General features: G+C 46.0%; 1 protein-coding gene across 17 annotated transcripts in view; it reads left to right on the top strand.

Annotated features, from left to right (window-relative positions):
- CADPS (calcium dependent secretion activator) overlaps positions 1–15375 on the top strand; it is a 372967-nt gene that overhangs the window by 164647 nt on the left and 192945 nt on the right. For all 17 annotated transcript variants that reach the window (XM_030571245.1, XM_030571256.1, XM_030571246.1 and 14 more), the window contains exons 5-6: positions 3720–3956; positions 6172–6293. In XM_030571245.1, the coding sequence (XP_030427105.1) occupies positions 3720–3956; positions 6172–6293 (359 nt within the window). The remainder of the gene's footprint in view (positions 1–3719; positions 3957–6171; positions 6294–15375) is intronic.

Here is a 15375-nt window from a genome sequence, read left to right on the forward strand (position 1 = left end):
AGAGCTTTTTCTGGTAGTGAGCTCCAGCCAGATAGCTTATGCCTAGCACAGTTACTGGTGCCCCCTAAAAAACAGTCAAATTGGAGGTGACTTAGGGGGATGGACAGATGCATCAGATGGCTTAGGACAGTCCTGGAATTAGAGGCTAGTTTCTTCGAAGGGGGTGGATAGTCCTGGATTTTGATCCTAGCGTAGTAAAATAGTAAAACATAGACATTGTGAGTAGGGTGACCAGACAGCAAGTGTGAAAAATGGTAGCAGAGGGTGGGGGATAAAAGGCACCTGTGTAAGAAAAAGCCTTAAATATCGGGACTATCCCTATAAAATCGGGACATCTGGGCACCCTAATTGTGAGTAAAAGGCTGCTTGGCAATGGCTTTTTAATTAGTGAGCTGCTGGCCAGAGGTGCTGGAACTGTTTTTGTGTAGTGCTGAGAGCCATTTAACCGAACTGCAAACCCTGTTTATAATGACAACCACTTCAAGCCAGGAGGTGCTGCAGCACCCTCCGCACCCCTAGTTCCAGCCCCTATGCTGCTGGCACCAGAGGTGGCACCTGGGGGGCTTTCAGGGGCTGTAGTCACCCCAAAATTTGCCTTTAGCCACCCTCTGGAGCAGCCGTCACTTGCCAGCCACCCAGCTTTGAAGGCAGAGGGGAGAGAGTGGTGGCTGCTGGCCGAGCACGCAGCTCCGTCAGCAGCAGGACCACCACCGGCAGCAGCACTGTCTGAGAGCAGCCCCAGCCCATGTCCCCACCTGCTGAGACATGCTGCCCAGGGCAACTGGAAGGTCTGGGACTCCCCACAGTGGCCTGGACTGACACACCTGGGCTCCTGGGCCCTACCACCTATGGCCGCTGCTCCCTGGTCTGTTAGGGGCGAGGGAAGAGGAGGAGCAGGAGGTGAGGCCTCATGGCAAGTGAGGACATAACCTCCCCAATTTTCTGATTAACCCACCTCAGCCCCACCACCTCCCCGGGCAGAGGCTGGCACCGCCCCTGGCTGGCACCCATTTCTGTCACTGAAGTTGTACCAAATGAATCTGGGGGTAGATTCTGGTTTGTTGTCACTAACTTAGGAAACACTTAGGGACAGATTTTCAAAAGAGCTCAGAGCCGGGGGGTAAGTGTTCAGTACCTGCAGTGTTGGGATAATGTTTCCAAAAGCACCTATCTCCCATTCTCAAACGTGACTTTCGCATGCAGGAGCCATTGCAAGTCAGTGGAATGAGGGCTCTTAAGTCATTTAGGGTACATCTACACTGACAAAACAAAAAACCGTCCACGACAGTGAGTGTCAGCACCTGGGTCAACTGACTTGGGGCTAAACATAGCCATGTAGGTGTTACTACTCAGTGTGGAGCCTGCGATTTGAAACCTGGCAGGCAGGTGCGTCTCAGAGCCTGAACTGGCATGTCTGCACTGCTATTTCTAGCCCTGGAGTGCAAGCCAGAGTCAGTTGTTTTTTTGTTGTTGCAGTGTAGACATATCCTTAGGTGCATTTGAAAGTTTTACCACAGGTGCCGAGCACCCAGACGCTCCCATTGTGATGACGTGCTGAACTCTTGAAAATCTAGTCACCCACTGAAGTGCCTCGATGCAAGCTGAGCTCTCTTTTGACATCAGGCCTCAAGTGCGGGTGCTGAGGCCTTCTTGGCCTGAGAGAGAGATTGCCCTTTGAATTACCTGCCTGGCCAGTTTGTTACAAAGAAATTGCAGGGAAGGTGCTGAGGGGACTAGAATCATTCACTGCTTCAGCCATTTCCCACCACAGTGTTTATTCCTCATTTTGTTAATGACTTAGCAGCAGGCCCTGCCCACTCCTAGCACAGGTGGGGTAGGGAGTGGAACGGGTGTGTGTCCCACGGGTTTGGGAAGCAGGCAGGGAGCCCACACAGAGTTCCCACGCCCCTTCTGAGCTACAGAGCTCTGTATCTGCCCTGGCAGGCAGGTGAGACCCAGGGCTGGTGGATCTGCACAAACCCTTCTCCTGCTATGGATGAGAATGTGGGGGCTGTCAGGGCTACTGCTGCCCTGAGACCTCTCCTGCCTGCTCCATGGCCTGGGAGGGAATACTGGGTTAGCCCAGGCTGCTTCCCATTGCTTGGGATCAGTGGAGCAACCAGGCCTTAGGATCCTGAGCTTTTAACTGGGATGATAAAGCCTGGTCAGTCACATTTAAACTCCCATCCCATGGTAGCAGTGCCCTCTGGGAGGAGCTGTGCCTAACAGCAACCCCTTCCTGAGAAACAGCTTCCAACTGGGACCACACGCCCTTCGTTCTCGTGGCCTAGATCCCCGTTAGCACTTCAGACCCTTAATGAGACAACCCTAAGAAAACAGCAGGGAGACCTGGAGTCAACGCATGGATGACGTCACAAGTTAAATTGATGGCCTCGCCCAAATCACTGGCAGATATTTGGCCACATACACAAACCCAGCACACAGCAGGGCACAGCTGGCAGTGCTTACTCGGGAGAAGGGCACTGGCCTGGCACTGCAGCGATCAGGATTCAGTTTCTGGCTCTATTGCAGACTTTAGGTGACCTTAGACAAATCACTTCTCGGTGCCTCTGTCCCACCCATGTAAAAAGGGGGAAATAATCCTTTTGAACCCTTCTGCGGTGGCATTGTGAGAATAAATCCTGTTGTGTTTGTACTACGGGTGCTATGCAGCTAGGCAGGAAATTCCTAGGCTTTTTGGAGCGTTGCAGATCGTAATAAAGGTGAACTGACGGAGCTGCATGTGGGAGAAGACACTTCTAGTGCACATGCCAGCTGGGCCCAGGCAGAGTAGAGCCCTGCAACCCGACAGCACTTGAATACAAGCGCTGGGTTCAGGTTGTGCATGAAAAACAACCCAAGGCTCTCTGGTTCGGGTCGTAGGTGATCACCTCCTCCTGCCCAGGGGTCGGCATTACAGCTGCCTGTCCAGCTTCTGCTGGTTGTCACCACCTCTCTCCGTTCTGTGTGGGTTGCAGAGAGAGTGTGCTAACTAGTCAGGCAGCAAGGCACCGGTAGCTGGTAAGAGTAGCACATACAGACGCCGCCATGACAATCCCACATGCAGAGACAGATCACAGGCATTGGGAGTGGGAAGTGCCCAATGGGCCGAGCCCCAAGGACAAGTCTGAAGCGCTGACACAAGTTCTCATGCAAGTGTCGGGTTTGGGTCAATTCTGAAAATATCATGAGGTTCTTGGGTTAGGTTGGGGTTGGCTGTGATCAGCTCTGGGTTGGACTTTAAAATTAGCCCTGAGCAGATCTCTGAGGAGGAATCTATCATTTAAATGAGGGGAGAAAAAACAGGGTGCCATTCCCCCGCTTGTGTAAATTTAGAGAAGCTCCATTTACTTCAGTGTAGCTATGGCAACACACACCAGCTGAGGATGTGGGCCAGGGTATGTATACCGATGAGGCATGTATATAGGAGACAAACTGTATTAACAGATAATGAATGTGAAACTGAAAAATGCATACAGGAAGCTACAGTTTATCACATAAATGCCAGGCACTGGTTTAGCCAGTTGCTAAAGGTAATGTATCCATCCAAGTGGCTTGGGAGACAGCTGTTATGGATGGTGGTAGTTCTCTATGTGCAAGGCACTTTCCAAATGCATGTGGAGACCTAACCAGATCACTCACATGGTGTGACAATCCAACAAGCGACTTTTGAGTATCCATTAAATCTTAATATATTTTTCTTGTTGTTTTAATCAAAGGAGCGTAAATTTCCGAAATTTGTATCCAAAGAAATGGAAAACATGTTTATCGAGGAGCTAAAGTCTTCTGTTAATCTGCTGATGGCAAACTTGGAAAGCATGCCAGTGTCCAAAGGCGGCTCTGAGTTCAAGTTACAGAAGCTAAAACGCAGCCACAACACCTCAATAATTGACCTGGGAGAAGAAAATGAAAACCAGCTTTCAAAGTCAGATGTTGTGCTGTCTTTCTCCTTGGAGGTAAAAGCTACAAACTGTCTCCATTTGAACATATAATGTGCTGAATTAGTGTGATTAAGAATCACACCAATCAATGCCTAGCCAGTTTGAGCCGTGAGAGTAGATATTAAAATAACAGCCTGAGGGGCAGAGGTCAGTAGAAGGATTTCCTAATCCCCAAGCGGGGCTTTCTTCCCTTGTAGGAAACAATTATAAAATGCTTTTATCAAGCTTCATAATGTGCCCTTTTAGATTTCTCCCAGTCATGTTAGAACAATCTGTGGAGATTATACTAATGTGAAATTCAAGGTAGATTGTATCAAGTTGCTCAAACAGTAGTGTAATTAACTAGCATCTTCACAGTGTTTGTACCAAGTATAGAAGCCATGAGCTAAATTCATTTGCAGGGCAACTCCACTGAAATTGGGTGGAATTAATCCGGGAAGTAATCTGGATGCCTCATTTCTCTATAGTACCTAAAAACACTCTGTTTCAGGGAATCACAATGTTTCATTCTCTTTGCTTTTTGCAATAATAGGGTTCTGTGGGTTTTTTAAATCAAAAATAGAACTTCTGGGATAGAGATATTCATCAGTGTAATTTCATAGAGACTTTATTACTGGTTCCTAAACTACTAAAACCTTGTGCTTTAGGTGTCTTTGCATTTGATTACTGCTAAGTAGAGATGTCACTTTATTCCTCAGAGAGACAAGGTGGCCAAGGTAATATCTTTTATTGGACCAATTTCTGTTGGTGAGAGAAACAAGCTTTTGAGCATACACAGAGCGGACCTGAAAAAGGTGTAAAATGAAATAAAGAGGATTTATATTTACCATTTTCCCCATTTTTGTCTATTTTTTTTGTGCTAAATGTCCCCTTTGCTGTGTAAGTTACACTAATTTTCACCATTACGCCAATTTAACAACATGCAACTTACACCGCTGTTTATAATATCACTGAATTCAGCGTTCAAAATATTTAAGGTAGTATTGGCTTCGTGATATTCGCAATATTCAGTTCAGCTTTACTGGAAATTTGGTTGTGGAGGGCTCATGTCTTTGTGGACATCAAACAGAGCATAACTACTATGTGCACAGGTATCAAGAAACAGTGAAATGTCACAAAGCACTAGATCTACTTGTAAGAAAAATATGTGCCGTTCATAAACAAGCTGTTCATGACAATGTTGTTTAACATTTTATCCCAACTGAAAGCGATTCAGAAGGAATTGTAAGTGGAGCTTTGAAGTTCTAGAGGGTGAGCAATCCATTCATATGCACAAAACATTTGCGCAGCAGAAGTTTGGTCAAGAAACATTGATTCATCAGAGAATCTGCAGAAATCTCTGTACGTATGAGAGAATCTGCAGGCGAATCACAATGCATCAGGGAATATATAGCATGGAATTTGAAATTTTAACTTATATGCTGCATCTCTAGTTATAAGAGGAGCAGAAACATCCATGTGATTTCTTCATGAAGGCACACTGTTAACGTGATGATTCATCAACATTAAAAGAAGAAAAAGTTTTGATAAGACAGACTTAAGGTTGACAATTATTTATACTCTGCCGTAAACAAACACATGCATCATCCTACTGCACTTCCTGTATAATGACACTTGTTGATGAATCTTCTACAGGGACTAAACCTGTGATCTCCAGACCTAAACACACAAGCTTCTCCTGCTTGAGTGAAGGGATCAGTTCCATTAGCTTACCCGAAGTAGCAGACTGATAAGTCTCTATGTGGCCTAGCCACTGGAAAGGGACAGAGAGCCACATTCTGCTACTGTGGGTCAGGCAAAGAACTGGGATTGATAGAATTTGCAAAAATATGAGCAGAAGGTGAGTCCAGACTGCAGCATTGATAGTGATATGGATTGTTGATGTTTTGTGAGTGGCTTCTTGTTTGGATCTCAGCCCTCACGAGGGTTATTTATTGGTCTTACCGTGTTGTGAAGTTGAAGGCATTCAGTACCCCACAAGAGCGGACCCATATCATATATATTTGGGCAGTCTCCCTGATGAAAGATAGGGTGACTTGATAGCAAATTGAAAATCAGGACAGAGATGGGAGGTAATAGGAGCCTATATAAGAAAAAGACCCAAAAATTGGGACTGTCCCTATGAAATTGGGACATCTGGTCACCCTAATGAAAGAGCTTGAGCTGAAAGAGCTAATTTGCTATTGTGTTGCTCAGTACTTTCCTTACTCTTCCTCTCTTCACTCCATAGGTCGTCATAATGGAAGTGCAGGGTCTAAAATCCTTAGCTCCAAACCGCATCGTTTATTGCACTATGGAAGTAGAAGGTGGAGAGAAACTGCAGACTGACCAAGCAGAAGCTTCGAAACCAACGTAAGTTTCTCTTGCTCTCCTGCATGTTCTTCTCTGCTCCGTTGCTGCACTGTTCTCATGAAAAGTTAAATAAATGTATAGCTATCAAGGCCAGAAGGGATCATTAGAACTTACATAGGGGAAGCTTTGGTCATTTATTTCCAAATGAGAAACATATACAGAGCTTCACCCTGCACCAAATGAACAACAGGTAGGCCCAGTTCAGCAAAGCCTATAAGCACATGCTTAAGTCCCATTGAAGATAATGGGACTTAAATGTGTGCTTAAAGTTAAGTATGTGATTAAGTGCTTAGGGATGGAGGTTAAGCATGTGCATAAAGTTAAATATGTGCGTAGTGTTTATTTGATCTGGGGCTGTTTTGGGTATGTATCCATCATCTCATCCTTCCTGTCATGTCTTTGGAAGTATTCTAGAAAAATAAAACAAGAATGATGGAAAAGGAACTCCCTTTTGAAAGGCAAGGAGAGGAGGGGAACCGAAAAGCATAGGGGTGTGTGTGTTGTGTGTGTGTGTGGTGGGGAGGTTTTTAAAATACTTTCAAGAAACATTGATGGGGAAAGAAAAAAGGGAGCCTGAGCAGAAGTTAGTGATAGGTGAGAACGTGCAGGGCCAGCAGCTGTGGAGGTGAGAGATAATGAGTCACACCTGGTGGATGTTAGTCCTGTCACTTGCTCCACAACTGGAGAGTACTCGGGTACTGAGATGATATGTTATAAAGACCGACATCAACTACAGCAGCGGTTCTCAGACTTTTGTACTGGCGACCCCTTTCACATAGCTAGCCTCTGAGTGTGACCCCCTCCCCATAAATTAAAAACACTTTTAATATATTTAACACCATTAGAAACACTGGATGCAAAGCAGGTTTTGAGGTGGATGCTGACCTCTCGCGATCCCCCATATAATAACCTCATGACCCCCTAAGGGGTCCCAACCCCCAGTCTGAGAACCCCTGGACTAGAGAGCATGAAGAAGATAAAAGAAAAGTGGGAGAGAGGGAAGAGTGCATTGTGGCATCCTTTCATTTCCTCTTCACTTTTTACTCCTTGTCCCCACTCAACCTCCCCCTCTTCCCTTTCCCTGACACCCCCACCCCCTATCTGTTGGTTTTTCTTGTCTCTTAAGCAAGGGGGCGAAGGCCAGTTTGGGGAATGATGGAAATGAAGCGCTTTCTTGTCCAAGGCCCCAGAGATTGGAGAAACCTCTGTGTGAAAGAGAGAGGCAGGGATCCGGAGCTTGGCGCTGCTCTGTGCTGTACTGCCAAGGTTTTGAGCACATGGTGCGGAGCAGTGCGCTGCTGTAATCTGTTGGCTCTCAAAAGGAAAATTCTGTTTGGTTAAAAGGGGCAAGATATGAACCATCAAAGGGAATGTCCTCTCCTGCTACTGTCTTCCCACCTTCCTCGTTGCTGTTCTCCGGTCATCTCCCCTGCAAGACCTAGCACCACCAACCCTCCCTCCCCTTCCATCCTCTGCCCCATGCTTCATTCCATCCAGGGGCTGGTGATGGGGAAGTGACAACTGTTATCATGGGAGATGAGTCTTTTCCCACATGCCTCTGAATCTAAATCCTGACCAGCAGCACCCCCTGCTATTCTAGTCCTGAGTGGGAAGATTGGCTAGGTGTGCAAACCCTCTCTATCAGCTGGGCCCTGAGAGTCTCAAAAGCTGGCAGAACGCATACCAAAGCTGCTAATGAAAATGCCAGTGGCATCGAGGTAAACGTTTTGCACAGCTCTGATTGGCAACGTTTGAGAGACAAAAAAAACTCAACAGTGTTTTCCCTAGGATTTTAAGAAGGAGCCAACACAAAATTCCCTTTGTACTCTCTCCACACCAGGAAATACCCAGAGAGATCCTACAGTATCAGCCCCAAGCCGCCTCATTTTTTAAATACAACTTTTCTCCCTGTAGCCCGAACTAGTCATTGGGGGTGAGCAAAGTGGTTTATTACATGCCTTGGTGGGTTACCTGAGAGGCAAGGCAAACTCTGGAAATTTGTCTCTGGACCTTGGTGAGTTACATATCCTTGTTCTTGGTGGGAAATGACGTGTGATGCCATTGCTTTTCTCTTTCCTCTCCTTCCTTTGCACCAGAACCTGCGATGTGTCCTTTTTCCTTCTCTTTCCTCTTTTAGTGGTACGGGAACATTTTATGAAAGGAGCCAATTGAATCACAGGAGCTGCCTTGGGGCCTGCTCAAAGACCTCTCTGACTGCTCCTGGGGATATAAGGAGCCCAATGGGGGCACTTGTTCATGTCCCACCATGCGCAAGATGTAGTGGAACCACTGCATATAGGATTTGTGAGTAAAGTGTAAAACAATAGACTCTACTGGCCTGATTTTCCAAAAGTGCTTAGCTCCCATCAGCTCTCTTTGAGAAAACTTGGATCTAAATGACTGTTTAAGAGAAATTCCAAGGGCATGGGATTTCTCAGCTCTGCAAACCATTACTTAATTTGCAAAACAAGGCTTCCAGGCTGGAACCAAAATCAGATTAGTAAGTGGCTGTGTGAGGAAGTAGTAAGCAGGGTTCCCAGCATACATATATCATCAGCGCTGAACAGCTTTCTGGGATTAATCTCGGCCTCAAATCAGCAGCTATCGAAGTTTCAGTCTCCCTGCTCCATAGGAAATACTGAATTTGTTTACCCAGCCTAGTTGCCCAGTTACCTATCCAGCATGTTAGTATGTGTTTCAGGTGGTTTATAGTACAAATATAGTACAAACACAGAAGCGGAAAAGATGGTGTATAATGCACCATTTCATACAGGCCAGTTTCACTCTGGTGTGGGCTGACTATAGAAACCAGTGCCATCAAGGTAGTGGAAGGCACCAGAGAGCTGCAGTTATTTAAGCAGGCTACTGGGTCATACATGCAAAGGACAACTCGTGGTACCTCACTGGAGTCAGGTGATGTTGGCACCAACTTACACCAGCTGTACATACTGGCACCGGGTAGCAGAAAAGCTGCTTCAGCATTTGTTTGGGATAACTTGAATAACTGATAACGTGGTTCTGTCACTCTATGAGTAATGTGTCTATCCCAAACTCATGCTAATAAAATCTTTCTACCATACCATTGTGTGTACAGATGCTCCCTGGGTTATGCAAGACCCAACTTACGCAAATTTGCACGTATAGAAAAAGTTCCATAAGCCAGAACTAAGATTTTCAAGTTGCAGAAATTTTTGCGTAACGTATGGGTATACATTTCCAACTTATGCAAAATTCGAGTTACGCAAGGCTTTCCAGAACGGAACAATTGCGTAAGTCGGGAGGCGTCTGTATGTGTGTGTATATATATTGGTTCTTAGACATATGTCTGTGCATAGTTTTTAAAATGGGTTCCTAAACTTAGACACCTAAATCTATATCTGGGCATTTCAATAAGCAGCCGGCTCCCATTGGAACTTCTGGCTGCTTGGCAGTTTTGAAAATCGGGCCACTTACTCAAGTCCCTGAATCGGGATTTAGGAGTCAAACTTTAGGCTCCCATTTTTGAAAAGCTTGCTAGAGCAGCGTCTCTCTGTAGAGAGACATAGATCTACAGCCTGCATGACAGGCTCTTCCCCATCTGTGAGCACTAACCATTAATGCTCTTGCTCACATGTGAGTGTACAGGTAAGCACATTTTTCACTCTGTGTCCATTATCCAGAAGTGCCTTGCCTTTCGCATTGTGAATGTACTATAGCCATGTGCTACAAAGCAGCTGTGATTGCCTTAGCGGAATCCACCTACATATGCACTTATATTACCCACGACTACCTTTGTTTCCAGCATACCAAAAGCTCTTACGATATGTTTTTTTCTCCTCTTCACTGGATACCATTTGAATACAGATTTTAAAAAAAAAAGTTCCTCAGCTGAAGCCCAGTTGCCGTTAGCCTAGTGATCAATATGATGTCCATCAAGCTTTTTCACTAGCTTTACTCCTACTGCAGTCTGATTTCCTCTACTGCTAACTAAGTCCCAGACTGTGTTTTCCATTTCCTTGTCTCCAGTTGCTTCCATCCCTCTGGCAGTTAGGAGCAATGTTCCCTCTAATTATTTATATCCATGTGTGAAATGAATTTAATTATATGCACCAGTATGGAGGTGATATGTGGTGAGGTGGGGCCAAGGGGTTCGGAGTGTGAGAGGGAGCTCAGGGCTAGTACAGAGAGTTGGGGTGAGGGTTCTGACTGGGGTGTGGGCTCTGGCTTGGGGCCGAGGATGAGGGGTTTAGGGTGTGGGTGGGGCTCAAGAGCTGGGACAGAGTGTTGTGGTGTGGGGGTGTGAGGGCTGCAGCTGGAGGTGCAGGCTCTGGGGTGGGGCTGGGGATGAGTTTGGGGTGCAGGCTGCCCCAGGGCTGGGGCCAGAGGACTGCCCACATCCATCTCCCTGCCGGCAGTAGCTCTGGGGGAGCAGCCCCCCTTCTCTCTGCTGGCAGCACAGATTTCCAGGAGGAGCCCTCCCTTTCCTTTCAAGTGATGGTTTGCCTAGTATTTGCCGGTTAGAAAACCCAGCGACCCTTCTGTAACCCTTCATGCAATTCCTTAGTTTGCTGAGAGGACATCCTAGACCTCTTTTAATCCCTGCTTTTTCAAATGTAATGGTGACGGTCAAGTCTTTGTTAATGACATAGTATCTGTATTAATGTCAAAGGAGAAAATGATTTTGTGACTTTTGCTTGCTAATTTTGGGGATTGTTCATTTTGAAGCAATATTCATTTGGATGAAAGAGAGTTTTCTCCCTTGATTCACTAGAGAGCCTTGGCACTTTTTAAATGAAACTCAAACTGATAGCTTTATTGTGTAAAGGTCAGAACCTGAGTTACACTAGGAGGCCCACTTTTCCTCTGATTCCCAAATTTTCAGATTTTCTTTCTCCAAAGAGCATCACAAATCCCAGCGGAGGGATGAGGAAGATGAACTAGATTACCTAATTAGTCAATTCCATCTCATATTTCTATGATTTTTTTAAGATGAGTTCCAAGCAGACCATTTTCTGTACATGACTTTGCCATAATGATAGTTTCAAAGGCTGAAGAAAACAAAGCTGAAAATCATTGCTTGAACTAGAAGCTGAAAGTTTCAGATTGCACTCCGCGTTTGTACACAAATAATATAGCAAACACACATTTCCAAACCGATTTTTTCCAAGACTTTTAAGGCGGTAACAACAAAAATAGGCATTTTCTTCTAACTTTTTTGATCTAATTTGTGTTGCCCAAATATGATGTGAGTTCAGATATTAAAACTTGTATGTGATTTAAGAATTATAAGGATTTTTTAATGTGAAGATTAGCGCAAGTTTCTTATCTGAACAAAAAAGCACCATCATAGAGGTTTAGAGCGCAGTCCTGCAAACGCCTTCAGCTGTATCCCCTCCGAAGTCAATGCATGAAATCCTGGCCCCTCTGAAGTCAATGGCAAAACTCCCACTGGCTTCAATGAAGAGAGGATTTCACCAATGTGACTAAATAAAAATCATTCTCCTTCAAGAGCTGTCCCTGTGGGTGTTCCACTTCAGATGTTAGTGCGCTCCTGCAACTTCGCTCAGAGATTTTTACAGCAATACTAGCACGGACCATGCACACACGGTGCCTGCCTTGCACGCCAGCTGTGCTTCAATAGTGCGCATGCACAGCTGGGCTCCTCAGTTCCTTCTCTACTGTCCCAGCCTGAGACGGAGCTCAGCGGATTCGTTCAAAAAAAATTTGTCTTGGCTAGTTTAGTTAGTTTCTACACAGTTTCACCCAGTAATTAGTAGATAAGTTTGAACTCTCCTTTCCCCGTTGTCTCCAACAACGTTTTTTTTCCCTTCCCGCTTTTCCTGTCAGTTAGTTAGACAGTTCGTACTGCACCTGGCTTACCAGGTTTTAAGCGATGCACTACGTGTAGAGACGCCATTCCTATCTCGGACAGCCATTCTCAGTGTGTTCAGTGTTTGGGGGAGTTCATGGTTAAAGCCTGGAGCATAAAAGGACAGAGACCTGAGGCTCAATTACTCTTAATGGAGAAGTGCCTCAGACCTCCCTCCAACCCTGCTGCAGAGTCATCCTCAAGACAAAGTCCACCTAGGTCAGCAAAAAATTAAAAAACAGAAAAAAAAAAAAAAAAACCCGACCACTTTCCTCGCCTCACAGAGACCAACCACTTTCCAAACAACCTCCAAGCAGGTCTGTCTCGTTGGTGCCGACTGCTCCACGGCTCAGTATGTACCACACTCCGGGCACCTCCAGCACTGCCCGTACCCCAGTTGCTGCCGATGCGCACTGCTCCAGTGCCGAGGCTTCAGACTTAAAGTTGCCTGCCTCTTCTCATATTCCAAGGACCTACCACCCTGGTATGGACACCTGTGGGTGGGGCCACTCATGCCATTCCCTGGACAGTGGCATTGCTGGAGCCCATGGAGACACCCTAGTGACTGACACAGGCCCAGAAGAGGTGACATCAGATCTCCTCCTGAGCCTGTGCACATGTCTGCAACAGAAGGAGAAGAACAACCTGCAACTCTGCACACAGAAAAGGGGGCACCTGACACCTCTCTGACCAATAATAACTCAGCCCCCTCACCTAGGGTGACCAGATGTCCCAATTGTATAGGGACAGTTCCAATATTTGGAGCTTTTTTTAATATGGGCTCCTATTACTCCCCACCCCCTGTCCTGACTTTTCATAGTTGTTGTGTAGTCACCCTACCCTCACCAGATGAGGCTGTTGTTCCCCCACCTCCAACAACAACAGATGATTTTACTCATTTTCACAACCTCTGCAAAAGAGTGGTTATTGCACTCAAGATTACTTTGGAAGAGGTGTTGGAAAATTAGCATGAGCTGACCAACATGTTACAGCTTTCCAGCACATCCAAGATTGTCCTCCCTATTGACGCAGCCATTATGGCCCTGCCAAGAATATCTGACAGACACCAGCCACTATAACACCTACCTGCAAACATGCAGACCAGAAATACTGTGTCCCATCAAAGGGCTCAGAGTTCCTTTTCATGCACCCCACGTCAAATTCGCTGGTAGCTGAAGCAGCCAACCAAAGGAACAAACAGCAGCATTCCTGGTCCACTCCCTCTGACAAGGACAGTAAAAGACTAGACAGACTCAGTCGAAAAGTTTATGCATCATTTACACTGCAATTCAAGGTGACTAATTACTCGGCCCTACTGGTCAAATATGACCACAGAAATTACAGGAAACTCATGAACTTTATAATGACATTCCAGAGGACAAGAGAGAGCAATTCAAAGCCGTAGTCTCTGAGGGACAAATCATTTCTTGCACAGCAGTACAGGCTGCCCTTAATGCTGCTGACATGGCTGCCAGGTCCACCACGACGGCCATCGTTACGCATCGAGCTTCATGATTTACATCATCTTCTTTCCCACACGAGATTCAAAATACGTGGAAGCTCTCCCCTTCGATGTAGAGAAGTTATTAGCTGTGAAGACCAATACAGTGTTGCATGCCATGAAGGACTCCAGAGCGACTCTCAGATCCCTTGGCATTCACACACCATCAACTAGAAGAAGACAGTATAAGTATCAATGCCCACGATATCTGGCCTACACTCAATGTCACCACAGGCCATATGATCAACAGCGCTGGAGACCTAGGCACCAGCGACGCCGCCCCATGCTGTCAGCACCGTCCCCCAACCCCTGTCACCTAATGAGCAGATTTGAAACCTGGAGTGGGTGAAGACCTTTCACCCACTCCAGCACTCATATTATCGGTCCAGATTTTGGGGCACCGTTTGCACCCTTTCTGCCACAACTGGCAGGCCATCTCTACAGACAAATGGGCACTAGAGGTCATCAGAATTTTTTCAGTCACCTGGAGTGGGGCACCTGGAGTGCTCCACTGCCCATCCTGAGTTGGAGCGGTCTCTGTTTGTAGAGAAGGAACTGAGGAGCCCAGTCACGTATGTGCGCTATTGGGACATGGTTGGTGCACGAGGCCTGTGCAGGCACTGCTGTAAAAATCTCCGAGCGAACATGTAGGGGCGCACAGACGTCTGGAGTGGAACACCCACAGGGACAGGACACTCATCTCAAGGAACATCAGTTTCTGCACAGATGAGTAAAGCTTTTCAGGGTCAGGGCCTGCTATTCATTACACATGAAGCAAAACATAGACTCATAGACTCTAGGACTGGAAGGGACCTCGAGAGGTCATCGAGTCCAGTCCCCTGCCCTCATGGCAGGACCAAATACTGTCTAAACCATCCCTAATAGACATTTATCTAACCTACTCTTAAATATCTCCAGCGATGGAGATTCCACAACTTCCCTAGGCAATCTATTCCAGTGTTTAACTACCCTGACAGTTAAGAACTTTTTCCTAATGTCCAACCTAAATCTCCCTTGCTGCAGTTTAAGCCCATTGCTTCTTGTTCTATCATTGGAGGCTAAGGTGAACAAGTTTTCTCCCTCCTCCTGATGACACCCTTTTAGATACCTGAAAACTGATATCAGGTCCCCTCTCAGTCTTCTCTTTTCCAAACTAAATAAATCCAATTCCTTCAGCCTTCCTTCATAGGTCATGTTCTCAAGACCTTTAATCATTCTTGTTGCTCTTCTCTGGACCCTCTCCAATTTCTCCACATCTTTCTTGAAATGCGGTGCCCAGAACTGGACACAATACTCCAGTTGAGGCCTAACCAGCGCAGAGTAAAGCGGAAGAATGACTTCTCGTGTCTTGTTTACAACACACCTGTTAATGCATCCCAGAATCATGTTTGCTTTTTTTGCAACAGTATCACACTGTTCACTCATATTAAGCTTGTGGTCCACTATGACCCCTAGATCTCTTTCTGCCATACTCCTTCCTAGACAGTCTCTTCCCATTCTGTATGTTTGAAACTGATTGTTCCTTCCTAAGTGGAGCACTTTGCATTTATCTTTATTGAACTTCATCCTGTTTACCTCAGACCATTTCTCCAATTTGTCCAGATCATTTTGAATTTTGACCCTGTCCTCCAGAGCAGTTGCAATCCCTCCCAGTTTGGTATCGTCCGCAAACTTAATAAGTGTACTTTCTATGCAAACATCTAAATCGTTGATGAAGATATTGAACAGAACCG

This window comes from Gopherus evgoodei, chromosome 7, assembly GCF_007399415.2.
Source record: "Gopherus evgoodei ecotype Sinaloan lineage chromosome 7, rGopEvg1_v1.p, whole genome shotgun sequence".
NCBI classification, from domain to species: domain Eukaryota; kingdom Metazoa; phylum Chordata; order Testudines; family Testudinidae; genus Gopherus; species Gopherus evgoodei.